This window comes from Pyrus communis, chromosome 5 (assembly GCF_041283825.1).
Source record: "Pyrus communis isolate YQ-2024b chromosome 5, ASM4128382v1, whole genome shotgun sequence".
Lineage (NCBI taxonomy): Eukaryota > Viridiplantae > Streptophyta > Magnoliopsida > Rosales > Rosaceae > Pyrus > Pyrus communis.
The window spans coordinates 6,834,689-6,861,666 of record NC_142569.1 but is presented as its reverse complement, the minus strand read 5'-3'; the positions used below and the strand labels follow the sequence as shown (position 1 = coordinate 6,861,666).

At 38.5% G+C, this 26,978-nt stretch overlaps 3 protein-coding genes and 1 pseudogene across 6 annotated transcripts; 3 read left to right on the top strand and 1 right to left on the bottom strand.

Moving 5' to 3' along the window:
* Positions 1 to 167: 167 nt before the first annotated feature.
* Positions 168 to 4,604, top strand: LOC137725541 (protein argonaute 2). The gene is made up of 3 exons (XM_068464267.2): positions 168 to 666; positions 1,253 to 2,453; positions 2,862 to 4,604. Exons 1-3 carry the CDS (start codon positions 270 to 272, stop codon positions 4,318 to 4,320), a joined length of 3,057 nt encoding a protein of 1,018 aa, XP_068320368.1. The 5' UTR covers positions 168 to 269; the 3' UTR covers positions 4,321 to 4,604.
* Positions 4,605 to 7,328: 2,724 nt separating this feature from the next.
* On the bottom strand, positions 7,329 to 13,016 carry LOC137724650 (putative E3 ubiquitin-protein ligase LIN). Of its 3 annotated transcripts, XM_088693987.1 has the most exons (8): positions 12,598 to 13,016; positions 10,283 to 11,371; positions 10,035 to 10,161; positions 8,938 to 9,920; positions 8,717 to 8,864; positions 8,292 to 8,543; positions 7,887 to 8,196; positions 7,329 to 7,802 (listed from the first exon to the last, which is right to left on the bottom strand). In XM_088693987.1, exons 2-8 carry the CDS (start codon positions 11,296 to 11,298, stop codon positions 7,684 to 7,686), a joined length of 2,955 nt encoding a protein of 984 aa, XP_088550113.1. In that variant the 5' UTR covers positions 11,299 to 11,371; positions 12,598 to 13,016; the 3' UTR covers positions 7,329 to 7,683. The 3 variants fall into 3 exon arrangements, with proteins under 3 accessions (XP_088550113.1, XP_088550114.1, XP_068319495.2); XM_088693988.1 differs by lacking the exon at positions 12,598 to 13,016 and having other exon boundaries at positions 8,292 to 8,573; positions 10,035 to 10,125; positions 10,283 to 11,470; XM_068463394.2 differs by lacking the exon at positions 12,598 to 13,016 and having other exon boundaries at positions 10,035 to 10,125; positions 10,283 to 11,470.
* A 4,072-nt stretch (positions 13,017 to 17,088) lies between these two features.
* On the top strand, positions 17,089 to 20,654 carry LOC137725599 (BTB/POZ domain and ankyrin repeat-containing protein NPR1). The gene is made up of 4 exons (XM_068464339.2): positions 17,089 to 18,678; positions 18,877 to 19,630; positions 19,881 to 20,078; positions 20,170 to 20,654. Exons 1-4 carry the CDS (start codon positions 18,133 to 18,135, stop codon positions 20,433 to 20,435), a joined length of 1,764 nt encoding a protein of 587 aa, XP_068320440.1. The 5' UTR covers positions 17,089 to 18,132; the 3' UTR covers positions 20,436 to 20,654.
* A 1,551-nt stretch (positions 20,655 to 22,205) lies between these two features.
* Positions 22,206 to 25,168, top strand: LOC137725410 (BTB/POZ domain and ankyrin repeat-containing protein NPR1-like; annotated as a pseudogene). The gene is made up of 4 exons (XR_011067519.2): positions 22,206 to 22,884; positions 23,299 to 24,052; positions 24,241 to 24,438; positions 24,781 to 25,168. The product of XR_011067519.2 is annotated as a BTB/POZ domain and ankyrin repeat-containing protein NPR1-like (transcript).
* Positions 25,169 to 26,978: the final 1,810 nt, after the last annotated feature.

Genomic DNA, 26,978 nt, shown 5'->3' with positions numbered 1-26,978 from the left:
AAAAGTTCCCGGGGGGGGAATTTCGTCATTCTAACCTCTCCGCGTACTACGCGCCTTCTGCGTGGTTGCCTCTTCACGACTAAGGCAAAGCAATTGCGCGAGGGCAAGACCGTCATTTCGTACGCTCCCCCGGGCATATGAATGGGACCAACTGATCCGCCAAACAGAGGCCCTCATTTGTTGGTTTTTGTGGGTTTTTGAAGAAGAAAGCGAATAGGAAGTTGAGTCGAGTTCTCTCTTTGATTTGTGCGTTTGCTCCCGATTTTCCAATGGAACGAGGCGGCGGCGGTGGATTTAGGGGAAGGGGAAGAGGGAGAGGGAGAGGGAGTGATGGTGCTGGTGGTGGAAGAGGTGATCCTGGCGGCTATGGCAGAGGAACTGGAGGGAGACGTGGAGGAGGAGGAGGAGAGAGAGGAAGAGGCGGTCATGACGGCGGTGTTAATGTTGGCGGGCCACAGTACCACCACCATCATCCGCCGCAACAGCAGCCACAGCCGCCACTGCAACAGCAGCCACAGCAACAGCAACCGCCGAATCAGAATCCGAGTCAACAACCGAGGCCTAATCCATGGAATGCTCCCGCTTCTACCAGAGCATGGGGGCCCAGAGCGCCTGCTCCGCCTGCATCTCCGGTCGAATCGGCCCCGAACATCTCTCCTGATCCTGGTATGATTTTTTCTTTTTCTTTTTTTTTTTTTTTTTTTTTCCATTGTGGTCCTTTTTCAGATACAATTGTAATTAGTAATTGTGACGGTAGACTTGGAAGCATTTTTTTTTCTTTTTTTTTTTAAATGATTGCAAATATTTAATTTGTAGATTTAATTATTGCAATTCTTTCCCTAATTTTGATCTGATTTAGCTTTACTGTTTAGGGTTTCTGAGGTATGGATTATGTGTGTTATGACATATAATGATGTATGATAAATTGTGTGCTTTTTGCTTGATCTTCTTGGTTTCAACTGACCCAGCAGGAAGCGGTTTTGCGGTATGTTTGGTTCGAGCATTTGATTGATTTACTAAGAAATGTTACACGTTTGTTATAATTATTGGATATACAATTCGACTTGGAGTCCAGTTTTCGGAAACAAATTAATTTGTTTGTGTGAGAAAATTGTTTGTCGGAGTTAGACAGCTTTAGGTTTACTGACCTCTGTGTTTTGTTCTGTGGGTCGTTTACTACAGTTAGTCCGGTTATTTGAATTTGCTTAGATAATTGGGGTTGGTGATACCTTTTGCTCTTTCTTCTTCACAGGTACTCTTGTTCCTGCAATGCAATCAATTGCAATTTCAGGACAGACACCCCCTTCATCTTCTTTGGAAAAGGCGAGCAATCATGTGCCAGTGAAGCGGCCTGATCGTGGGGGGATGATAGCTATCCGAACTGCTAGGCTCCGCGCTAATCATTTTAATCTCAAGTTCAATCCTGAGAGTATTATAATGCACTATGATGTTGATGTTAAGCCAGAACACCCTGCTAAGAATGGCCGTCCGGTGAAGATGTCAAAGTCTGAACTTGCTGCAATCAGGAAGCAGTTATCCACGGATGATCCTTTGAATTTTCCGTTGTTAAGTACAGCATATGATGGTGAAAAGAACATATTCAGTGCAGTGTCGTTGCCCACTGGATCATTTAAGGTGGAAGTTCCTGAGGAAGAAGGCACGCGGTTCAGTTCGTACATTTTGACTATAAAGCTTGCGAAGGAGCTGCAGCTTTGCAAGTTGAAGGAGTACCTAAGTGGTCAGCTGTTGGATATCCCTCGTAACATATTGCAGAGTATGGACTTGGTGATGAAAGAGAATCCAACTAGGCGCATGATTGCTTTTGGGCGAAACTTTTACCCCACTGAATCTCATCCAAACGATGACCTTGGATATGGTGTTGCTGCCTTCAGAGGCTTTCAGCATGGCTTGAAGCTCACTTCTCAGGGTCCTACCTTGTGTCTGGATTACTCAGTCTTGGCATTTCATAAGCGCATGTCTGTTATTGATTTTCTCCAACAGCAAATAAGGGGATTTACTTTAAATAATTTCCAGAGTTATAGGAGAGATGTTGAGGATGTATTGAAGGGATTGCAAGTTAACGTTACTCACCGCAGAACCAAGCAGAAGTACCTCATTAAGGGGCTTACTGATAGGAATGCAGGAGATATTACATTTGATGCTGTAGACATGGATGGCCAGAGTCCACCTACGAAAGTTAGACTTCTTGATTATTTCAGGGACAAATACGAGGAGATTCGGTACAAAAACATTCCTTGCTTGGATTTGGGGAAAAATGGTAGAAGGAATGATACCCCAATGGAGTTCTGTGTCTTAGTTGAGGGGCAAAGGTATCCAAAGGAGTATTTGGGCAAAGAAGCAGCCATCATGCTGAAGAACATCTCATTGCCTTCACCAAGAGATAGACAGAATCGTATATACGACATGGTACGATCAAATGATGGACCTTGCGGGTAAGTGAATTTCTGTCCCTCCTTTTTCTAGTAAATTGAACTTCTACTGTTCATTTGAATTTCTTGAATTCAGTATTCTGCTTGCATGGAAAATTGTAAACTAGCGTATATGATTTTAGTTAGTAGGTAGTTGCTTTCTCTGAATTGAGAAGTGAGACCTCTTATTCTGTTATAACACTATTTACGAACATGCTGGTGATAGTGGACTCGTTTGCATATACTGGGCATTAAGATAACGGTTTACACATGAAAATGGGTTGTAGAAAAACATAGTGGTTTTAGGGAAATCTAAGCATTAGAATCATAAGCATACATGAACATGCTTATAATATGGAGATGGTTATTACCATTTGGAGTGACTTTATTCGGCCGTGATTAGCTTTGATCCTGATTTTTTGTTATTGGCAGTGGTGGTATCATTCAGAATTTTGGATTTGAAGTCAACCAGAATATGACACCAGTAACAGGGCGTGTGATAGGCCCTCCTGAGTTGAAGTTGGGTGCTTCTGATGGCAAGGTGGTGACTAAGGTGACTGTTGACAGAGAGAAATGCCAATGGAATCTGGTTGGGAAGAGAGTCGTGGAAGGAAAACCAATCATGCATTGGGCTGTACTAGACTTCAGCAGTCATGATCGTTATGGACTGGACCCTAACCAGTTCATCCCAAAGCTCATTGCTCGGTGCAACAAATTGGGAATCAGAATGGAAGAGCCTCTTTTGTATGAACCCACTTCTATGAGGCCATTCTCTAGTGTTCAGATGCTTCGTCAGCTGCTTGAAAAGGTTAATGAAAAGGCCAAAAAAGAAGGCAAAGGTTACTTGCAACTACTTGTTTGTGTAATGGCAAAGAGAGACCCTGGTTACAAGTATCTGAAGTGGATCGCTGAGACTCAAATTGGTATAGTGACACAGTGCTGCTTGTCAAATATGGCCAACAAAGCAAATGACCAGTACCTTGCTAATCTTGCACTCAAGATCAATGCCAAGCTTGGAGGCAGTAATGTAGAGCTAATTGATCGGCTCCCCCTCTTAGGGGGTGCAGGCCATGTTATGTTTGTGGGGGCTGATGTCAATCATCCTGCTGCGCGAAACACAACAAGTCCATCAATTGCAGCTGTTGTTGCCACTGTAAACTGGCCTGCTGCGAATCGTTATGCTGCACGAGTTCGACCCCAGTACCATCGTAAGGAGAAGATAATAAATTTTGGAGACATGTGTCTCGAGCTTGTTCAAACTTACGAGCGGTTGAATAAAGCCAAGCCAAACCAAATTGTTATCTTCCGTGATGGAGTCAGTGAGGGCCAGTTTGATATGGTTCTCAATGAAGAGTTACTAGATCTGAAGTTGGCTTTAGCAAGTATAAAATACAATCCAACCATCACACTTATTGTTGCCCAGAAGCGGCACCATACTCGTCTGTTTTTGGAGAATCCAAGGGATGGGGGTTCTACAGGCAATATATCACCGGGAACTGTTGTGGACAACACAATCGTGCACCCGTTTGAGTTTGACTTCTATCTCTGCAGTCATTATGGAGCCCTTGGGACAAGCAAACCCACGCACTACCATGTTCTCTGGGACGAGCACCGGTTTACTTCTGACCAATTGCAGAAGCTCATATATGACTTGTGCTTCACTTTTGCAAGGTGTACCAAACCTGTATCATTGGTCCCACCGGTTTACTATGCTGACCTTGTGGCATATAGGGGGCGATTATACTTTGAGAGTACGGAGGGACAGTCTCCAGCGTCAGTATCCTCCGCCTCCTCCTCATCCTCGACATATTCACGGCTGTCAGTGTCTTCTCTCGATGAAAGGTTTTGCAAGTTGCACGTTGAACTGGAGAACATAATGTTTTTCGTATGAAGGCCAAAGCATGATTCCACCGATTTCTTTTTGTGGAACAGGACGGAATTCCAACCTCCTGAAAAGGAGTTTGTGCGTGAATCTAATGGGTTGTTGTGTCGTAATGTTATGTAATAGTCAGTTCAATCTGAAACAGCAGTAAATCCTTTGTGGTTTTAGGTATCTCTGTGTTTCTTTCTTGTGTGTTGTATGAAATATTGTGGGTTTGATATGGGTTACAATGTTTATGAATGTAAGAATATTGAATGATATTTATGGGAATGGAACGTGAATCTGTTTGTTAACCTCCTGCTTTGGATAATTGAATTTCCTTCTAATCTGTGTTACTTTAATTTACATTAGTACTCTCTGATATTTTAATCTCGTGTTACTTTAACTACAAGATTGTTTTGTACAATGGTGAATTAAGGTACATAAACAAGTAGAGGAGAGTACGAGGAGAAAAAGGGTGTGAACGATGTTAATTTGAATGAAATGCAAGACTTCCTCCAACTAAAGTAAAAACGAGGAGCGTGCAAGGAGAGAAGGGGAGTGTGGATGATATTGATGTGAATGAAACACGAGACTTCTCCAACTAGAGTAAAAACGAGGAGAGAAAGGGAGTGTGAATGAAATTGATTTGAATGAAACACGAGATTTCTTCCCGCTAAAATAAAAACTGAGTGTTGCTAGATCACCTGGTCACCTAATGTAAGATTAATATAATATTGATATCACTGTGGTGATAGTAAATTGATACAATATTGACACTATTAATAAAATATTAAGTGTTTTCGTTGTCACTTAGCATTACAATCTAGTAGTATTTGTCTTCATTGCCTTAGGTTCTTAGATTTAATTCACGTCAAAGGTGAATTTGAACTAAATTATCATGACTTGGCTATTATGAGGTTCAACCCACTTTAGACCCCTTAGGTTAGATAATATATCAATTCCTCAAACCCTAAATTTCTTAATCCCAATCCTATATTTCAATTCTACCCCAATCTCATACCTCAATTTTGTTTTAAAATTCTCCACACCACCACAATTTGTTTCAAAGTTTAAGGAAGTTTTTTGGTGTTTTAAACTCAATTTGTCACCGGTCAGTTTGATTGCTTGTTGAATTGTTGATGATTAATTTGTTTTACAAAGTTCCATATACATATATATATATATATATATATATATATATATATATATGTTATATGTTAAAATATTTAAGTCTCGTAAGGTTTTGCTTCTCAAAATTTTTGCTCAAGTGGGGCTATCCAATAAACGCCATGCCTTCATTGTTTCCTTTTAAAATATTGGCGTTCTTTAGGAATGAGGATCCTCTTTGTGGGGATCCTGGAGATTCATAAATCGTGTCCGTTTATCGTACATCGTGTGATCAGAAATTATTTTAAATTATTTTATTTAAAATTAAATACAAATAGTACATGACGGAAAACTAACCGCATGATATACAATAAACGGATACGATTTATGAATCTCTGAGATCCTCACAAATCGTTTTGAGGACTTTGTGTTTGGTTCGTGTGGGTGATATTTGAATCGATTCGAAATGGTACAAAACATGGAAGGTTTAAATTAGAAGTAGGCTGCAGGCACTGTTGTCTTTACTGTCGTTCTTTGTGGTCAGAAAAACCGATTAGCTTGCTTGTTTCAGTTGCATTACCGATGCTACTCAGAAAATGAATGTTGCGAGTTCCAGGTTTGTGCAGAGTTTATAAATAGGAAAGACACTTTTTTAGGCCAATTTTTTTATTATTAATAATTTCCGTACATTCATGTTTATTTTTGTTTCTTAATTTTTCTTTAGTTAAAGGGCCATAAATGTACAGGATTGTGTAGAGAGAGGGAGAAAAAAGGTCTACGGAAATCATTTCTCTATATGTTTTGATTATTTTTGTTGGAAAATATTAGTATTTAGGTTTTACTTGATAGGTTAGGATTTGGGCGTAAGTCATCCGAGTTAAGGTTTCTTAGTTTAATTCTCTAGAAATAGAGCTTGTAGTTTGGTATGAAAAGCAAATTAGTCACGATGTAGCATCTTGAAATTTTGTAACCATCTCAACGTTCAAATTTATTTAATAATATTCTTATTGTTTTGTATTCTTATTTAGTTATTTTCATATTCAACTATTTTTGGATCTAATCATAATTTATCTAGAAGTTTTGGTTATTTTCATGGCTCTCCCCCTGTATTATTGCATGCATGTATGCTGGAAGTGTTTGACTTGTGGTCCTTACCCTAGATTCCAAAGAGCTGAAGGATCATCTCATTTGTGGTGCATATTTTTACTTGTTTTTTGTTAATAGACTAATCTAGGGGAGGCATGCGAGGGGTTGGCAAATGGGTGAATGTAAAGTCCTCTTGGGGCTCTACCGGGACCACAAAATGTGCAGGTTGTCTGCAGACGTACAAGCTTGAAAGGTTGGTTGTTTCTGCTGGAGATTCCCCTTTTCTGTAAGGACAATGGCAGAGAAACATGTCATGAATTCAGAGACTAAAGGTTGGATATATTTGTTGATTGGGTTGGTGCGGGTGGGGGGGGAGTTGCTGTCTGCAAACTTATCAAGAAGTGCAGAAGTGTGGGGGTTCTTTATTGGCGGGGTTGCCCTGTAAAATGGAGCAACTTGTTATTTGGATGGTGAGTGAAAAGCTTTTGGGTAAATGTGGAGATGGCAGGTTGAAACTTGAGATTGGGGTGTTAGTTGTTTTGGTACTTGCATTTGGTGATGATTGAGGAGAAATTCTTGGGTTTAGACGTTTGTATGTAAGTGGATTGATGGTGCATGCGTCTGGTGATGGTTTAGGAGAAATTCTTGCGTCCGGATGTCTGTATATAAGTGGATTGAACAAATTTCGCAACTTCACCACCTAGATTCATTAGGGTTAGGTCAGGTTTATGAAACTACTTTAATGTGATTTAGTTAATAGTGTTGTGAGAACAACTAACCATTGGATTTATATCTTTCAAACCTAACTGTTCATCTTAGGTAGTACTAACCACTACTTAGTATTGAAGCAAAATTGCAGGCTTTGATGTACCAAATAAAGTACTCATCACACTTTGGTTGGATAGATAATAATTTTACACTCTAATATTCTGCACTATACAAAAATAGCCATTGATGGAAGAAATAAAGGGAGCACATACTCAAAAAGGAATAAACAAAAAGACCCAACAGAGACACCCCAATCCCATCACCACTCGACTGCTTTCAAGGATCATAGGTATTTCATAAATTCGGAACAGCGTCTGGCGGTGGAGAAAGACTAGGGTGTCATTGTAAATATCCTGATACGCGCGAGTATAACACTCATCACGTAACCTCTGCTAACATGTAAGAAGCCTCTCCCTCACAGTGATGCCTTTAGTTGCTTGTGATGATTGAGATAAGTTCATTGGCTGTCCATGTCACAAAGGAGAGGTTCTGAAGTTTCCTGAGCAAATCTTTGTCCGCTGATGATAGCATGGGGACATATTCATGAGCTGAGAATTGTTCACAAACACAAAAATAATTAAAAAAATAAATAAATACTTGATTTTTCACAACACAAATAAACAAATAAATACCTGAACTTTTTGCTAATTTGAGCAGTGTGTATGAAGCAAGCACTCTTTCCTCCACATCTCTGTCATAATTCAGATATTCTAGCAGCTGAGGCACAAGAACTGACCATGTCATTGACCTCAAATCTTCACCTCCGACTGCATCGAGAAATCTACTCATCCATGACACCGTCACAAGGCTCGATCGTGCTAAACTTGGGATGCCATTCGCCATGGAATCCGAAAGGGCCACGAGTAGTTCCTTGTTGCCACTTTTGAACAAAACAGTGGCTGTTTTTCTTTGCCAATTTTCCGTTGCTGCTTCGTCTTCGTTCTGATTTTTCGGATCACATAAAAATGGTGTCATTATTTGCTTTTTTTTTTTTTTTTTTTTTAATCTCGGCCGTTTTAGGGTAATCGAAAGCTTACCGAGTGTGCAAAACCATCCACAATGTTTTCTTTAAAGAGAAAAGAATTTCCTGGCCAATGACTGTAACCTGCTTCTTGTAAAAGCCAATGTTCTGTTGTTGCCTCGCCGGCATCAGAAAACCGGCCTCCCAACATTGAGAGAGCTCTTGCTGATCGTTGCTGGACTTTTACGTGGCACGTTCGACAGTTTATAGCTTCTATGATTGCTTCAATGGCTTCTTCTCTGTATACACTTCTCCTGAAAGGGTCTCCCTGCAACAAAACTGCTACTCCATATGGGAACTATTCAAGATATATATCAAAAGTCTAGAGCAAATGTTGATTTTCTTTTCTGTGAACAGTTTGGTAGCCAGAAGTTGAAATAAGTTTAGAAAGATTTTACAATTTCTACCAGAAAGTTGCATAAACACGAACGATGGATTTACCATAAGATCAAGCTGTAGCAATACTGATGCAATTAACGGGCGTTCTTCAAGTGGAGCTCTCTGCAGATAGACCAATAAAATCTGCATTGTGTTAAAGCCGCCCGATCCTTCTTTCAGCCCATCTAGGATTTCAGTGATCTTTGTTCGTCTGCAAAGAATCATTTTGTTGAGCAGAAAAACATAAACGAAAGACTGAAAAGAGGTAAACAAGAATTTCTTACCTACTAAGGCAGAGCATTTCGATCAATAAGGTGAATGCGGAGCCAGTAGAGTTCTTGCCATTTCCAAGTACAACGAGTTCAAGAAGAGAAGCCTTGTTGAGAAAATCAGCCAAGTAGTTTCGACACCTACCATCAGCACGAACACAACACACAATGATCGAAGTAATGTTGTTCCTCTCATGAGTCTCCCCTCTCTCGATTTGTGCCACCAGAAGGCTCAGCCCTCCTAGAGAAATTACCTCTCCAGCATTCTCCAAGTTTCGATCTTCATCAAAACCGGTAAGAAGCTGATCTAAAAGGTACAATGCCGCCACTTGAGGACTGCAACGAACTGTGAATAGCATCTGCAACTGATCTCCAAACTCTAGTACTCGAAGGACTAGCGCTGCCCATTCGACTGATATCATCTGTTTTGCCTTTGGCTTCAACAAGTAAAGCAGAATTGCAGCTTTCAAAAATAGACCATTACTTCTTAGAAGTCTCATAAAAATTTCAAGCTGTGGATCTGAGTTCAGTATGATCTGTCTAATCATCTCGTTTCTCGTTGTGAGTTCAGCTAAAACTGAGATTACTAATTCCAAAATTTCTTCATCACTAGAAGCAAACAACACCTCCAACATTCCCTGAATAACGGGTGGCCTTGATAGCTCAGCCTCAACGACAGGATCACCATGTGAGTCCAACCAAGCCTTGGTAATCACACGAATTGCAGTTTCGCAATCACTTGGATTATCGGAGGAGCAGATAGTGCTAATAGCACGGCTTAAGTTGCTTGAAGGTCGAAGATGGGAGTTATCTTCTTTTCGGATTGAATTGTTCTTGACTATGAGATTCTTGCTCACCAAGCATACTGTTGGTGCATTCTGGCATCTAAAGAATCCAAAATGGTCTGACTTCTGTGTCTCTGACTCAGGCCATGGCGCAATTATCGGATTTCTATGACTTTCGCTTGATGACCTTCGCCAACTAGACCTTTCTCCCCTCTGCCAAAATTAGAAAATTGTGATTATGTGAATTCTCCACTGCAATATGTATTCAATCATTTACAAAATAAAATGAATTTAGTAAATAATTGAGATGAAGACAGATTCACCCACATGAACATAATCTGCACAAAGATTTTCCTCCTCTTCATCCAAACCCCAAGTATCATTTAAAACTCCTTTTTCATCATCGAGGTTCACAGATCTTCGCTCAAGCGTGGAGCCAAACACAGATCGGTATCTTCAGTGATTTTTGAAACCATCAAATAAGATACACGATGACAATACAAACTACAAGTCATATATACGTACTAAATATTTTGCTAAAAAATGAAATAATTCCATGTATTAATACTACTTACAAATTTTTGTTGAGTGAGGAATGTGAAGTGTAAGAATCTGATGATCTCCTTCTCGATGATCTGCAACTGCTTATCGAAGAAGGTAAAGGTATAGTAGGAGGAATGGGAGGAGCCTCAGCCCCAACTTGAAGCCACTCCTTGTAGTACAAAGCAAACTTTTTTGTTCCCATATCCATTTGTTCATCATACACTCTCGTCATGGCTTTCATTTTCTTCTCCTTCTCACCGTCCTCTGAGCTCGAAAGAGCATCCATTTCCTTGGCATACCAAACCTTCACATGTAAAAGATGTGGAAGAAACAAATGCTCCCAAAGATCAGGGAGCAAATGTGTGCGTGCCAAACCCGGTGAATCACAGAACACTTGAAGCAAGTGCCGTGACGAAAGCTGGTCATTTTTCTCAAGCTTGTGAACAATTGACAAGTAAAGCTGAGCACAAGCAGAAATATGAGAATTGCTAGAATTTGAGGAACCAACAACGTTAAAAACCTGAATCAAATTCTTCACTGTTTTCGCCCTAACTTCCTTCTTCGTCGACCATTGATCTTCCACCAACTTCTCAACACTTTCAATACCCGATTCCAAGTTTCCCAACATCCCATTATCCAAATCCTTTTTCTTCCTCACCAAGCAAGACCTGCACTTTTCGCGGATTGTTTCCTGAAAAGCCTCATCCTTCACGTACCTCCCTACGTAACCACTAAGTATAGAAACCACAGCTCCAGTGGCAACTTCATCAATGGCAGCAGGCTCACTAGTCCTCAAACTCTCCGAAACCAATGACTTGGAATTCGACCTCTCCGAAGTAGTACTAACCCTTCTCGACAACCCTTTTCGCGTCGGAGCCTTGTGGTCCGAAAAATCGCCACTTTTCCGATCATGGCAGATGTGTATAGGCAGCAAAAGAGCCATAGATTCATATATTTCTCTGTACTTGAGTGGTTTCTGGCCTTTCGGGTACCTTTTGCTTTCGAGTTCGAGTCTTTCTTCAGTGAGCATTTCCTTCAAGGAAGCCATTTTTCGGGGGATGATTGGATTCGGGATTGGAGGAAAGAAGTGCTTTTGAAAAGCTTCTCCTTCACTGACATTCCTTCAAGACCAGAAAATACAAAAAAGACAGCTATGTTCAGCAATTACAAGAGAAACAATTGAGAGATGGATACAGAAACGACGACAAAAACTGGACTCTAGTGTTGCCCGGTCCCTTTCTAACGTTTTAACCGTTTCTTGTAACGGTCGGGATCTGAACCGGTTTGGGTTTGGACCGGGGTTATTTTTAACTTTTTTCTTTTTAGGAAAATGAAAGAGTTTTTTTTTTGTTTTTTTTTTCACTTCGTTCTGCCCTGACGGCTATTAAAAAATTCAACAGCAAGTCCCTCGGAATAGCAAAAAAGTAAGAGTAACAAAGATGCAAACTATACAATAAAAATATTCTAATCTATTCGGATTGAGATTTAAACTTAGGTACAAAGAGGGGGTAGTGTTTTAACTAATTGACTTAACCCAAGAGGACAGTGTTTTAACTAACTGACTTAATCTACATTAACAATTTTTGATATTTTATTTTATTAACTTTGATATTAAACAAAAAAAAGTAGCATATCTTTTGGTATTCGGTTCAAGATGTGAGCTGCTAATTAAGAGCATTCATAATGGAAAATACATTTGTTTTTTACTGGAAAGCTCTCGAATGATGGAATGTAAATTTTTCATCTTTGCTGGAAGATGTAAATAAATGAGATCCGAAATTTGCATTTTTCTTTGTAGTTGACATTTTACATCTCCCAAAAATTTAAAGTGAGATGAAGTAAATTACCTTTTTATTAGTTATATTTTGTTGGCGTGAATGGGTCATATGTGTCTATGAGGAAAACTGTCTTAATTTTATTCATTATGAATCTCACATGCATCAACAATAAAATATCACTTGTGCATGTGTAGGTGACTTAGAATGAGGATCCTTACCTGATCTTCTAATCACATCCGTTCATCGTATATCGTGCGATCAGAAATCATTGTAAACTTTTTATTCAAAATTGAATAAAATCAATACCTAACAAAAACTGTCCTCACGATATATGAATGTAATTAGAGGATTCTCAGGATCCTCACAAAGAGAATCCTCTCTTGGCGACTTACTGCAGCATTCAAGAAATTGGAACTTATAATTGTCACGTCATCATTTAGCGATTAAATTGACAAAAAAATTTACGAAAACTTGACATTGTAATGAATTTATAAGTTGATGTATGATATTGAAATTAAAATGATGAAAAAAATGAGGTATGTCCTGAATAATAAGGTACGTCCACCTACCATCCTGTACACCTCCCCCTTTCCCTGCGTCACCCCCCTCACAATCCCAGCCACAGCCACGCCCTTGCTATACTTTCCGACAACCTCAGCCGCCGGAAATTCCCCGCCGTTTGCCTCTCCAGTGACCCAATTACCCGCCGAACAACTTATACCGCCAACTTCTTCCTTGTAGCCGCCCAAGCTTCATCGTCGAGCTTTTCTTCGACCATTAAAGCCTCCAAAAGCACGAAATCGAAGGACCAAACACCATCTGGGTAATCTTCGATTATGCAATTTTTTTATTGAAATTTGAAATCGAAGCAAAAGTATTAAATATGAATTGTGGGTTTTGGTTAGAACTGGAAATGCAGAAGGAGCCGCGGGGCTGTGGTTTTGGTGGTGAAGGAAGGGGAGAGGGTGGATTGATGGAGGTGGAAGAGGGAGGCAGATTGTCTGCCCTCCTTTTTATCTGCACTTCTCATCTCTTCTTATTTTGTGCGGTCATAGTTACGCTACATTAATATTTTATATTAATTTTTTTTATAAAGATAATAAGATAAAAAACAATGAAAATATAAAATATTAACGTAGTTTAACTGTGACTGCATAAATAGGAGGGGATGAAAAATGTACCCAAACAGAATAGCAGACAATCTTCGGGGAAGAGTGGTGAGATGGATGGTTGGTAGGGTGCGGGGCCCACTCTTTCTTATTTTACTACTTTTGGTGTAAAACAAGTTTTATCTTTTTGTATTTTTGGTAAAAAACCATTTTTGTTTATATGGCACAATTGAGTCATTGACAGTAAAACACGGTCTTTATATTTGTCACGTTATTACTTAACGATAAATTTGATGAATTGATTAGCATAGGTCTTTGTCATTGTAACTTGTAAGTTGATGTATGTCATTGTTATGTGACCTAAAATTAAGGTGATAAAATGTAATTTTTCTATTATTTAATAAGATAATATTATTCACACATTTCTTTTTACCTTCATAGATCTCTGTTAATTTTTATCTTTCAATCGTATTTAATTTATTCGGTAAGACAATCAAAAATTAAAAATTATTTGTATAAGATAAACAAGTCCTATTCAATATACATCCAAGCAACAATGCATGTTTGACCATTTGATCATTGTTACAAGTTAGACTGATTGATTGATCATGATGATAATGCATGATATATGTAACATGTTGCCTAGTGGTTAGAGAAAAATGGTTCATGTCACATGCAAAAGGAAAAGTAAGAAGAATACAACAGAAATATACAAACTAGTTAAGATAAAAACACAAAGGTAACATCCTCAAAAGCTCATGACTCGTATGAGTCATTGGCACCTTGTGGCTGTGTTAGTTGTCTCCTCCTCCACTCATTTCGCCATCTCTTTCTTGTCTTGTTCTTTGGTTTAGCCCCTTTCAGCACCTCTTGTTCTTTACTAAATTGACTAATGTTACCTTCCAAATTTTTACTTTTTATGAACCAGTTTAGCCCAACGTTTTCGTGTTCAGGCCGTTTAAGTTTTCGGTTCGGGCTGAAGGAAGAGTCGGTGTCCGGGCGGGTTTTTTGAAGGGAAGTTATGACATCAGCAGAATAAAGAATTTGCTGAACCTTGTTCATTAATTTGTTAAATAAAGATATGCCAACAAAGTTGGGGAAAAAAAAACACTATTCATCAAAGTCTTTCAATTTAGTCCAATATGGAGTTCTAATTTAGTCTTGGCAAAGGGTTTGAACATCATATATTAGTTTTTTTTTTGTTACAAATAATATTATTAATGCCAAAGAGATCATATTTTGTGTACTATATTTGTGTATTATCTGATGTGGCAAACTATGTGTTACAAAAACATTATTAGTATCACGTCAATTAATGAATTTATCTTTTTTTTTTTGTATATCATGTGTAATGCCACGTCACTTAATAAAGTTATCTCATTTTTTTTTTCTTTCAAATAATGAATTTATCACATTAAGGGCTGGTTTGGTATTGTTGTGCTTTGAAAAAAAAATTGATTCTGCTGTGCTGTGAGAATAAGCTCATTTTTGCTGTTTCACGTTTTCAACTTTTTTTCACCCAAAACTGTGAAAATAAGTTGTTTTAAAATGTTTACCAAACACCTTTTTGAGCTTTTTTTTTATACCCACTTTTTATAAAAGCACCTCAGTACCAAACTAATACTATGTGACCTGATTATCATTCGCCTATATTATTTGGTAGAAAGAATGCAGTCTTACAAACTGTATCTTTTTCTTCGTACCTCTCCTATATAGAAAGAAAAAAAAATGATGTGATCATTTGATCAACAAGATGTATGCAAGTCGACATTCGCTATATGCATGTTCTTTATAGTTGATTGGTACTCCATGAACTACTTTATGTAACATAATGTACATGTTTTATTATCGCATATTATATAGGAAATGTTCTTTCCCCATACAAACAATGAATTTGAAAAGAAAAATATTACCTACTACCAAGAAGGAACAAGAGAACCCATCCCATATTATGTTATATTTGACTGTGACTTGTGAGCACAGGACAGATATTTGCATACTCGATCACTAGGAAATTGCTAAATGTGTCGTATAAGGTTTTCTGGTCAAATAGTTTCGAAATTGATATAACTTCTTATTGGTACTTGACGATGAAAATCAATAGAAATGGTTCTTGAGTCTGTCCACTATAAGTCATTTTGGTTATTCTGTGAAAAATATGTCGTTAATTTGAAGGGTTGATTTGATAAAAATATTCTTAAAAAAATAGTCGGGAGACTACATATTTACACCAGATTTGTGTACATTGCATGTGCCAAGTGATTATTTACACCATTTTTTTATAAAAGCACATCAGTACCAAACCAGTACTAAATGTTGATTATATGTATCACTTGACACATGCGATTGTACACAAATCTGGTGTAAATATGTAGTCTCTCGACAATTTTTTTTTAAAAGTATTTTTGTCAAACCAACCCCTCAACTTAACGACAATTTTTTCACAAAATAACAAAAATGACTTATAGTGGACAAACTTAATAACCACTTCTATTGATTTTCATCGTCAAGTGCCAATAAGAAGTTATGTCAATTTCAAAACTATTTGACTAGAAAACCTTGTATATGACATTTAGCAATTTCCTAGTGATCGAGTATGCAAATATCGGTCATGTGCTCACAAGTCACAATCAAATATAACATAATATGGGATGGGTTCTCTTGTTCCTTCTTGGTAGTAGGTAATATTTTTCTTTTCAAATTCATTGTTTGTATGGGAAAAGAATATTTCTTATATAATATGCGACAATAAAACATGTACATTCTGTTGCATAACCAATCAATTATAGAGAACATGTATATAGCGAATGTCGACTTGCATACATCTTGTTGATCAAGTTATCACATCATTTTTTTTTTTCTATATAGGAGAGGTACGAGAAAAAGAGACAGTGATCATGTCGTAAGACTGTTCATTCTATCAAATAATAGAGGTGAATGATAATCAGATCACATATACTAGTGTCTATTCGATTACGAAAGATTTAAAAGTTCATTCAAATCTTGAAAAAAAAATTGAAAGGTTTTAGTTTTGGAGTAGATTAGGAATATGTAAAGTGTATTTTTTTTTTCTTCTAAATTTTTGTGAGAGGGAAGGAATATATGGAAGTGAAATAAGTAACGAATGAGTGAAAGTAGCATTATGACTAACCACTACGGGGTAGCTCAGTGGTTATGAACGAATTTTAGTCTCGTATTCCACATGGTACGTTCTGAATTCAATTTTTGGTGTTGGTGAATCACACAATGATGGTCAGAAAAGGCTAAAATGCCTATGTAAGATCCCCAAAAGAGAAATTGCAGTGGTGAAACCACCAACTAGTCTTTTTTTAGGAAAAGAAGTAGCATTATGACTAGTTTTTTTAACAATTTCCTTCACCCAATTGTTTGCCTATCACATTCAAAATATTTCACACAAATATAGCATACAGGGCTATGTACAAATATTAACAACTTACCATTTCCCTACTTAAAGCGCGGGTATCATCACTTATGTCAATTTTTATCAGAAATTTTATGAAAAAAAAGCATCACATGTTAAACACGTGGGTCATATTTAGAGACAAATTTTGGTCGCTTCTTAAGGCCTATGTGACTTGGAGTGAGAAATACACTGACTAATCTCTTCGTCTCGAAATAATTTTGTTGACTTTATTTGGTTTACTTAACTCACGAGCTTTTTAATTTTTTGTAAACGAAGTTTTTATCTTCAAATCATCTAAAATCTCAAAGTAACGAGAGGTTCGTAAGAACGACTGCGTTTGTAATACGTGATTCGTTTTGATGGAATTTTAGACAATAATTGACATGTAGTCCATTCCCACTGCAAGTAACTTTTGTTTGGTAAATTGTCAAAAGAACAAATGGTATATCAGCATAACTTCTCATGGAACCAGTCAAAAAAAAAATGCCAGATGCTTATCATCCTAGCCTTTAAAATAAAGAAAAAGTTGTCATCTTTGCCTTTGAATCACAAGGTATTGCAACTATGGCCGACACCAAAGCTCTCTCTCTCTCTCTCTCTCTCTCTCTATCTCCCAATTCACAAACGAAAGCGAAAGATAAACCAAAATAATAAACCACTGTGCCTACGATGGCTCTCCGTTTTTCCACACTGCAATTTGCAAACAAAAACAAAAAGCTCCCATTAATTTACACCGAATGGATGACGACACTGTGTGCGTCACCTCACCCCAGCTGGGATCGCTGATGCCATCTCAATCGTCACCAAAGCGACTTCACCTCCCCCTAACGAAATTTCTCACCTCTTTCTCACCTCTCTCTCTCTCTCTCTCCTCTTTCTCTCTCTACTTTCTGACTCTGTTTCTCTGAATTGATTCCTACCCTTTTGGCTTCCCCCCTCCCTGCCCTTTCTGCCAATCTTGGGATTTGATATCTGTGAGTGTTCTTCTGGTTGATATGGTCGAAGGCTTGATTCTTCTTGTTTTCGGGCTTTGTGTTTGCTGCAATTTTTCTAAGATTGATCCTTTTGATACTGTTTTACTTTGTTTATGTTGTTCTGGGTTTTGAAATTCAGGTGGGATTTGATAGGAAAACCATAAAAGTTTCTGTTTTGTGCAGTGTAAAAATTACAGCATAGAATATCGTTGATGCAAAAACTGGTTTGTATTGTTCTAATTAGATCTTGAGCATCAAGATTTTAGTTTTGTGTTTTAGATTTTACCTTTCAAAATTGAAGAGCGAAAGCACAGTTTATGACAGGTTTGGATTTTGTGTTAAGGTTGTAAACTTCAATTCTGTGATCGTATTGGATCATCCCCTTCTGTTCAGTAATCGGCTTATCTCGCTTTTCGTTTCTGGAAAGCACTTTTGCTTGGAGATTTTCTTGACCATATCAGTCGGAAGAATCATAATATTTTGAGAGCCGTAGCTTGTGATCGAAGAATTAGTTGGGGCTCTTATTCTTCGAGCAATATGTGATTACGCTTGACGTCGATACGTCCTTAGGCTATACTTTTGGTCTGAAGTTGATCAATGGCTTATTCAGCTGAACCATCATCCTCTTTGAGCTTTACGTCCTCACCCCCTTTGTCAAATGGTTCGATAAGCCTCAACGTATCGTGTTCGGGCTCCGAATCGGTGCCAAATCTTGAAGTAATCAGTTTGTCCAAGCTTAGTTCCAGTTTGGAGCAGCTGTTGGTTGATCCTGGATGCGATTTTAGTGATGCTGATATCGTCGTTGAGGGGATTCCTGTTGGTGTTCACCGATGTATATTGGCTTCGCGGAGTAGGTTTTTTCGCGAGCTATTCAAGCGAGAAAAGGGGTCTTCTGGGAAGGAAGGCAGGCCAAAGTACTCTATGAGCGATTTGCTGCCTTACGGGGATGTTGGATACGAAGCCTTCTTGGTTTTCTTAAGCTATGTGTATACCGGAAAGCTTAAGCCTTCTCCGATGGAGGTGTCAACGTGCGTTCACAATGGATGTGCCCATGACGCGTGTAGACCTGCTATTAATTTCGTTGTGGAATTGATGTACGCCGCTTCCGTTTTCCAAATGCCCGATCTGGTTTCGATATTCGAGGTTGGTCTTCTGTTGTTTTGAATTTCTGAGCAGATTTTTGTTAGTCAAGTCTATGAGTACATGGATTCGTAAATCAATATATTTTTTTTTTTGGGGGATTTTCTATCCAACTTAGTTATGAATGTTGTGATAGATTACTCATTCTTTTGGTAATATATATGGAAAATAGTTCTGATTTGATTGTCTGTGCATTGGCAGCGGCGCCTTCTTAATTTTGTTGGGAAAGCTCTGCCGGACAATGTTATCCCGATTCTCGTGGTTGCTTTCCATTGTCAGTTGAATCAGCTCATCGCTGAGGGTATAGAGAGAGTGGCACGATCGGATATTGATGATATATCTATTGAGAAGGGACTTCCTGATGAGGTTGTGAAGAAAATCAAAGTTCTTCGCTGCAAAGCTCAGCGGGATTGTGTCTCAAACTTGCCACCTGTGGATCCCTTGCGTGAAAAGAGAATCCGGAGAATACATAAGGCTTTGGACTCGGATGATGTTGAACTTGTGAAACTTCTTTTAACGGAGTCTAATATAACCCTCGACGAAGCAAATGCTCTTCATTATGCTGCAGCTTACTGCGATCCTAAGGTTGTGACTGAAGTGCTTGATCTGGGTCTCGCTGATGTTAACCTCCGGAATTCTCGTGGTTATACAGTGCTTCACATTGCTGTCATGCGCAAAGAGCCATCAATTATCGTATTGCTTCTCACTAAAGGGGCTCGTGCGTCGGAGCTAACATCAGATGGTCAGAATGCTGTTAGTATTTGCCGGAGGTTGACAAGACCAAAGGATTACGATTCAAAAACAGAGCAGGGGCAAGAAGCAAACAAAGACCGAATATGCATTGATGTTCTAGAGAGGGAAATGCGGCGGAATCCGATGGCTGGAGATACATCTATATCTTCCCAAATAATGCCTGATGATCTGCACATGGAGTTGCTGAACCTGGAGAACAGAGGTAAGTGTTGCAAAACAAATAGCATTTTATCAACGATGGTCGACATATCTTGCAAAACAAAAGGGATTATCCAGTATTATATCCTTCCAGTTTTATTTTGCGAGGTTCTCTTGGTAAAATGTTGGTTGTGGATATGTGGTCTTCTTATTTTAACACCTGAATTTCAACCTTTTGCCTTCATATTTCTTCTTTCGATTGGTTTAGTGTGTCTCTGATTCTCTGGCGCGACATCTTGCACTTGTGATTGCAGTGGCAATTGCCCGATTGTTATTTCCTGCGGAGGCCAAGCTAGCCATGGTCATTGCCCATACAGAGACAACGCCCGAGTTTCCTAAGCCATCGTCATCGAAAGGCTCAAGTGGGAATCTGATGGAGGTTGATTTAAATGAGACCCCCACAGTGCAGAACAAAAGACTCCACTCTAGGTTGGAAGCCCTTATGAAAACCGGTAAATCATAAACGCATGCTTTTATCCGTTGCTGCGGTTTCAATTACATAATATTTAGTCATTTGTTCTAAGCTTTTTTGTATTGTGGCAGTCCGTTTGGGTAGATGCTATTTCCCTCATTGCTCGGAAGTCCTGGATAAGTTCATCGAGGACGACCTTCCTGAATTGTTTTTCCTCGAGTCCGGCTCCTCTGATGAGCAGAGGGTAAAGAGGAGGCGTTTCATGGAGCTAAAGGAGGAAGTACAAAAGGCATTTACCAAAGACAAGGCTGAGTTGAGCCTCTCCGGGTTGTCTTCATCATCCTCCTCGTCATCTCCGAGAAAATTTGGCGCAAATCAGAAGGTTAGGAAATTGTGAAGGCGTGTAAATTTGTACCTAATAAGCCTTCGAAATACGAACAATTTTTTTCGAGGTTACTGACGAGAGTGTAGGGAAGTGTTGGCCATCGGATCGGTAAAATCTGGGCAGCTTTGAATTGCTCTGTTAACTTCACAAACTAGCAAGTATCTTAGTTTTGTACTTCTGTAAAGGATGGTTTTGATCAATGACATTTACCTTTTTATCTTTTCTTATAAAGCTCTCTTATGGAGTTTACGGACTCGAAACTTTGGGTTCAAGGAAGAATGCTCTTGACGAATTAGTAAGTATTCAATTTCGATACGTTGAGCGTGGGGGCATAGGAACTCCTATTTAAGAGAAACAAGATGACATTTTTACCAACAAAATAGTGAGCATAGAAAAGTTGGTAGGATGTATGATTCGTTCGAAAATACTCATAAAATAATTGAAAGAGTTTTCGGAATCAATCGTTAATAAAATGACAATTGATTACTAGAAAATCACTTTATTGATTCGTACAAGAAACACATAGTTGATGTTTTTTACAGGAAGCATTCTGAATATTTTTGGAACTTAAATTTTTTTCTTCTTCTAAAAACACTTTTAGTCATTATAATACAGTTCCAAACATGTCTCTAATTTTTTACTGTACAGACTTAGACGACGTCATGTCTTTTGGCCATCTGCATGTGTGCTCGAACATTTCTTTGAGTAAAACCATTTTTTTCCCCTAATAGTACAATGGATCATCTTATTTATCTAGACTTTGACCGTTAAAATTTAATTAAAAATTTAATGGTCAAGATTTTACGCTAAAAGGTTTTAGTATCTTATTTTGTTTTCTCAACGTACGTAATATTAAAAATTCCAAATTCTCATAATGCCTCAGTCCTAATTAATAAACAATTATTTAATTATTTATCATTTTTCGTTTCTTCTTCAAAAAAAAATTTTCATAATTTTTAAATTGCAAAAGTGAGGCATATACTGCGCATGTGCTCTGCACACGGGTCCTCGGTTACACACTTAGACTAACCTATTCTTATTGAAAATGATGGATTATCGTGATGGTTAAAGTATTGGGTTTAAATTAATTTTAAACTATCACTTAATACTATAGTCTAGTAATATTCTTTTTTATTTGAAGATAAGAGGTTTTAGGTTCGAATTTTATGGATGGCGAATTCGATACCAAATTAGACTGCTCATTGTGTGGCTTTGCCGAACTCCCTTCCTCTTAGTGTGAAAATATCGATGTACTAAAAAAAAAAATTATAAAGGAATAGATCCGTGAAAATACTTTTCTATATAATTTTGGGCACATGATTTTATGAGACCCTTTTTGTAATGTTTTTAATGATCTGAACGTCTATTATTTAAGTTATCTCTCAAGATCATGTCTACTAAAATCAACCAAATTTGAAACCATATAACTATTGGATTAAGGGTTTAGAATTTTTGTTGTAGAACAGTATTCGTTAATTTCCTTCACTACAAATGAATGTTTTGATAGTTTGAGATTTGTCTAATTTTTTGCAAAGATGATCTATAAATTCTATGGTAGAAAATAAATCGTTTGTTGAAACACATTACATAATAACCCCTACGAAAAAATGTCAAAAATTTTGAAAAAAAATGGTGTCGCAAATACGCACTATATATATAAGTTGTATTCAATAGACCTATTCTAATTCAAACATGTTTCCTCACTAATATGAGTTAAATTTAGAAATATCAGTATATCACTGCTTAGGCTTTAAATCCTGGAGCTAATAAACGTGGAAGCCAACGTTCAAGCATCGTCACTCAAAACTACGTTGACTATTTGCGCAGTAGCATCTTCAACCTCCTCCTGGATTGTTTTATCCCATCAATCATCATGCTTTGATCCATCTCGTTAATCTCCATGTTTGAATCTAGCCCAGATTAACTAATGGCTAATTCATCCGACCCATCTTCCTGCTTGAGCTTCACCTCCTCTCCCCACATATCCAGCGCCTCCATAACCCCCAACTCCTCCGCCTCCGACCCGCTGCCCACCCCCGAGTTACTCACCAACCTCAGCTCCAATTTGGGCCGGCTACTGGCCGACTCCGGCGGCGACTACAGCGACGCCGAAATCACCGTCGAGGGCGTTCCGGTTGCTGTCCACCGTTGCATTTTGGCTTCGAGGAGCGAGTTTTTCGCGGAGTTATTCAGGCGGGAAAATGGGGATTCCGAAAAAGAAGGAAAGCCCAAGTATTGTATGAGTGATTTGCTGCCTTTTGGGCATGTGGGTTATGAAGCGTTTCTGGTTTTCTTAAGCTTTGTGTATACTGCAAAGGTGAGGGATTTTCCGGTCGAGGTTTCGAGCTGCGTTCACAATGTGTGCGGCCATGAAGCTTGTCGACCCGCCATTGAATTTGCTTTGGAGTTGATGTGTGCTTCTTCGGTTTTCGGAATGCCGGATCTGGTTTCCATATTGCAGGTTGGTTGGTGTTGTTTGCTTTCTGAAATTCTGATCAAACATTTTAATCACATCGAGGAATTAGTCAACTTTAGCAATTAGTGTTCTTTTTTACTTTAGAAACCATGAGCATGCAATGCACAGAAAGTACATGAACACCTTATGAGTCATCAACGACATTGAAATTGTCTACTATGTAAAAAGACTTGGTTGTCTGCATTTTTTGGAACCTTTTACGCTTTTAAATTTCGCCCCTCCTCCGACAATTCCTGTTTCGTCACTGGTTTCGGCCACCTTAGTTGTGTATCTGTATTATGTTTTTCGTTTTTGGTCAACTTCTATCCAACTCGTTTTATAGAATGCAAAGATAGATTACTAATTCATTTGGAAAGAAAAATGCAAGGTTGTTCTGATTTGGTTCTGTGTATTTGGCAGCGACAGCTTATCGATTTTGTAGTGAAAGCTCTGACGGATGATGTTATCCCAATCCTCGTGGTTGCGTTTCATTGTCAGTTAAGTCAGCTCATTGATCAGTGTATAGAGAGAGTGGCACACTCAGATCTTGATAGTATATCTCTAGAGAAAACACTTCCTGACGAGGTTGTGGAGAAGATTAAAATTCTTCGCCGCAATTCTCAGCACTGCTGCGACCCAAACATGCCAGCCGTGGACCCCTTGCGTGAGAAGAGAATCAGGAGAATACATAAGGCACTGGACTCAGATGATGTTGAACTTATGAAACTTCTTTTAACCGAGTCTGATGTAACCTTAGACGAAGCCAATGCGCTCCATTATGCTGCTGCTTACTGCGATCCTAAGGTTGTGGCTGAAGTGCTTGGCCTGGGTCTGGCTGATGTTAACCTCCGGGATTCCCGGGGTTATACAGTGCTTCACATTGCTATGATGCGGAAAGAGCCATCAATTATAATATTGCTTTTGTCTAATGGCGCTCGTGCATCAGAGCCGACTTTGGAAGGTGAGAGTGCTGTTAGTATTTGCCGGAGGTTGACAAGGCCAAAGGATTATCATACAAAAACAGAGCGGGGGCAAGAAGCAAACAAAGACCGGATTTGCATTGATGTTCTTGAGAGAGAAATGCAGAGGAATCCAATGGCTGGAGAGGCATCTATATCTTCCCAAATAACGCCCAATGATCTGCACATGAGATTGCTGAAACTGGAGAATCGAGGTAACATTTCTACACTCTCAATTTGATTTGTGAAGGCATTGTGGTGGCAGATCATAGTCAGTATCCTTTTTCTCCTTGAATCTCAACCTTTCACGTTTGATGTTTCATCTTTTGACTGGTTTAATATGAGTTGAGTCTCCTTCACTTGTTAGATAAGGCCTGAATCTGAAGTGCATTGTTTATTCCAGTGGCATTCGCCAGATTGCTATTCCCTGCTGAAGCCAAGCTAGCCATGGCCATTTCACAGGCAGACACAACGCCTGAGTTTGCCGGGATCTCTTCGTTGAAAGGATCTAGTGGGAATTTGATGGAGGTTGATTTGAACGAGACTCCCACTGTGCAGAACAAAAGACTCCTTTCTAGGTTGGAATCCCTTGTGAAAACAGGTAACATGCTATTATTGTGGTTGCATTGCAGAGTTTTGGTTGATCCTTTTTTTCGGCTTATTTGTTTGTACGCCTTGACGAAAATCTGTGTGACTTTGCCCCCTATGCTTCAGTTGTCTTCTGTTACCCCATTCCGTCACGGTGGTTAGAAAACCAAGAAACCAATGATCTTAGATCTTATGCCACATCAGCCAAGTTAAGCAATTTTCCTAACCTACTGGACTGAATGGGGGTAACATGAGGCACGGAATGAAAGTATTTGTATGTAGAATTTGCTGGATAAAAGTACTTGTTTCGTCCTTTTTATTCTCTATTTGAAGCCTTCGTGTTCTATTGTGGCAGTCAGTATGGGTAGACACTATTTTCCACATTGCTCGGAAGTCCTCGACAAGTTCCTTCAGGTCGACCTACCTGATTTGTGTGTCCTTGAGACGGGCACCACTGATGAGCAGAAAATAAAGAGGCGGCGTTTCTTGGAGCTTAAGGAGGAAGTACAAAAGGCATTTGACAAGGACAAAGCTGATAAGAACCTATCCGGGCTGTCTTCGTCATCCTCCTCACTTCCTCCGAAAAAAGTTGGGCGCAAGTCCAAAGGTTAGGAAATTGTGAAGGCATGTAAATTGTATCTAACTGTAGGCCTCCCAGTTACTTGTAAAATGGATTCTGTTATTTCCAGTACTTCAATCAACAGATGAATTCTCTGATCAATGAAACAGTGTAATTCTTTACATTTCTCTCGGGTGCGAAACCAAAGTTACGCTGCAAGATAAACCGCATATTGAGCACCATACGAACCAAAAGATTATAACCAAATAACGCAGAAGTTGAACTGAAAATCAAATGAATGAATGTATATAGAACTGTTTGATACACTTGAGTATGAATGGATTAGCAAGGCGTTCAGGCCGAAAAGAAAAACTCAAATCAGCAACGCCTATTTGGTATACAAGACGGGGTTTGTTGCGAAAATGCTGAACGTACAAGAACAGAAGGATACAATTCTTAGCTTTTTTGCAATTTTAAACTTGAATAGATGAAAACTGGAAGTTGCAGGGTGTGAAGATTGAAAAAAAAATGCAGACAGGTGAGAGGAGAGGTTACCGTGGATGAAATCTTATCGGGGTTTAAGTCCCCATTGCTCCTTTCGTTGTATCCTCTCTGGGTTTTCCAGAGAATCGAAGATGGGAGTGTGCCTCTATTTCTGCCATTAGCCACCTCTTCTTTCTTTTTCTTTCTTTTTTCTTTTTCAAATATTTCTACTTATTTGTCCATCACCATTTCTTTCCTTTCTTTTTCTCTCCACTCTCTGCAAACTACAAAAGGGAAGAAACAAACACTCCTAAGTCCTAATCTACTTGCATACTAAAAAATTCTTACTAGTTTCATACGTCAAGACTAAATTAGAGTTTTTTAAACTTCTTAATCGTCATTTTGTAATAACGAGGAAATTGATTTTCATATACATTTTTCTCCTTGAATTGAATAAACCAAATGAAGATCAACAGACAAACATATACATAATTTGTGCGAGAAAGAAAAAATGGTATATGCGAAAATCATTTCCAATGTGCTCAAAACCTTGAAATATTATAATCTTCATTTCACACTAGTTCATCCTGTTTAAAAAAAAAAAAAAAAAAAAAGAAAAAGAAAAAGGAAATTGAAGAAAAGGATAGACCCCGAGCTTTAGCCTAGACTGAAGCTAAACAATCTGGGCATCGTCTCATATGTTGAGAATGAATTTTATATTAATGAGAGGATAGGCTTTGCATAGGCTTATAAGTAAATTGGATTACTCCTCAAAAGTAGGTTCCGTGACTCTAAATAACTACCATATTCACTACATCTAGGCATCTAAAGTTCGAAACACTCTGATGTAACCGAAAAAAATGAATGAAGAAAAAAGTCTTAAGTACTCAAACACTTGCTGCAACAACCCTTATGAGTCATAACCACCATACTTGCTCTCTCTTACACGCCAAAAACACCATACCCTAATCCCACCACGCAACTCTTGTCCTCTTTCTTTCAGTTATGAATCCAAATTAAGAGGAAAGAAGTTCGCAGGGCAACCAAGTTGTTGAAAAAGTATCAACTTGAACCAGAAGCCAAGTTTTACTCGAAACTGCTATCTGTTGCTGCCCCATGCATGCATGATGCACCAGCATGGCCTTAACGGCCAAGTTTCCAACCATGCATGGATGATCTCCTTTCTAACTTTTTTTTTTCTTAACTAACGTCCACTCCTAGTAATGATTACCATGCGATTTGATCCCATCTATGATATTGAGGAAGTATTTACCCTTGCAAACTTGGTGTAGTGAGTTTGCTAGAGCATGCAGTATGCTTTTCCGACCTTATAACTAAGTTCAAATCTCTCTTTTTATACTTTTTATCGTTCTGAAATGTCGCTCGACTAAAATATGAAACACTTATTCCTAGTTTGTCTAAATTTGCATGTGAGACACTTATAACGAATTGCCTAATTTAATTATTTTAAGTTGAAAATAACATAAGTGTTGTGACACTGTAAAATATTA

Coding starts and splice junctions, on each gene's coding strand:
- LOC137725541 (XM_068464267.2), top strand. CDS start 270: ATGGAACGAGGCGGCGGCGGTGGATTTAGGGGAAGGGGAAGAGGGAGA. Junction 667..1,252: donor GAACATCTCTCCTGATCCTG/GTATGATTTTTT, acceptor TCTTCTTCACAG/GTACTCTTGTTCCTGCAATG. Junction 2,454..2,861: donor TCAAATGATGGACCTTGCGG/GTAAGTGAATTT, acceptor TGTTATTGGCAG/TGGTGGTATCATTCAGAATT.
- LOC137725599 (XM_068464339.2), top strand. CDS start 18,133: ATGGCTTATTCAGCTGAACCATCATCCTCTTTGAGCTTTACGTCCTCA. Junction 18,679..18,876: donor ATCTGGTTTCGATATTCGAG/GTTGGTCTTCTG, acceptor GTGCATTGGCAG/CGGCGCCTTCTTAATTTTGT. Junction 19,631..19,880: donor GCTGAACCTGGAGAACAGAG/GTAAGTGTTGCA, acceptor TTGTGATTGCAG/TGGCAATTGCCCGATTGTTA.
- LOC137724650 (XM_088693987.1), bottom strand. CDS start 11,298: ATGGCTTCCTTGAAGGAAATGCTCACTGAAGAAAGACTCGAACTCGAA. Junction 10,162..10,282: donor TCCTCACTCAACAAAAATTT/GTAAGTAGTATT, acceptor AAATCACTGAAG/ATACCGATCTGTGTTTGGCT. Junction 7,803..7,886: donor CAAATTAGCAAAAAGTTCAG/GTATTTATTTGT, acceptor AACAATTCTCAG/CTCATGAATATGTCCCCATG.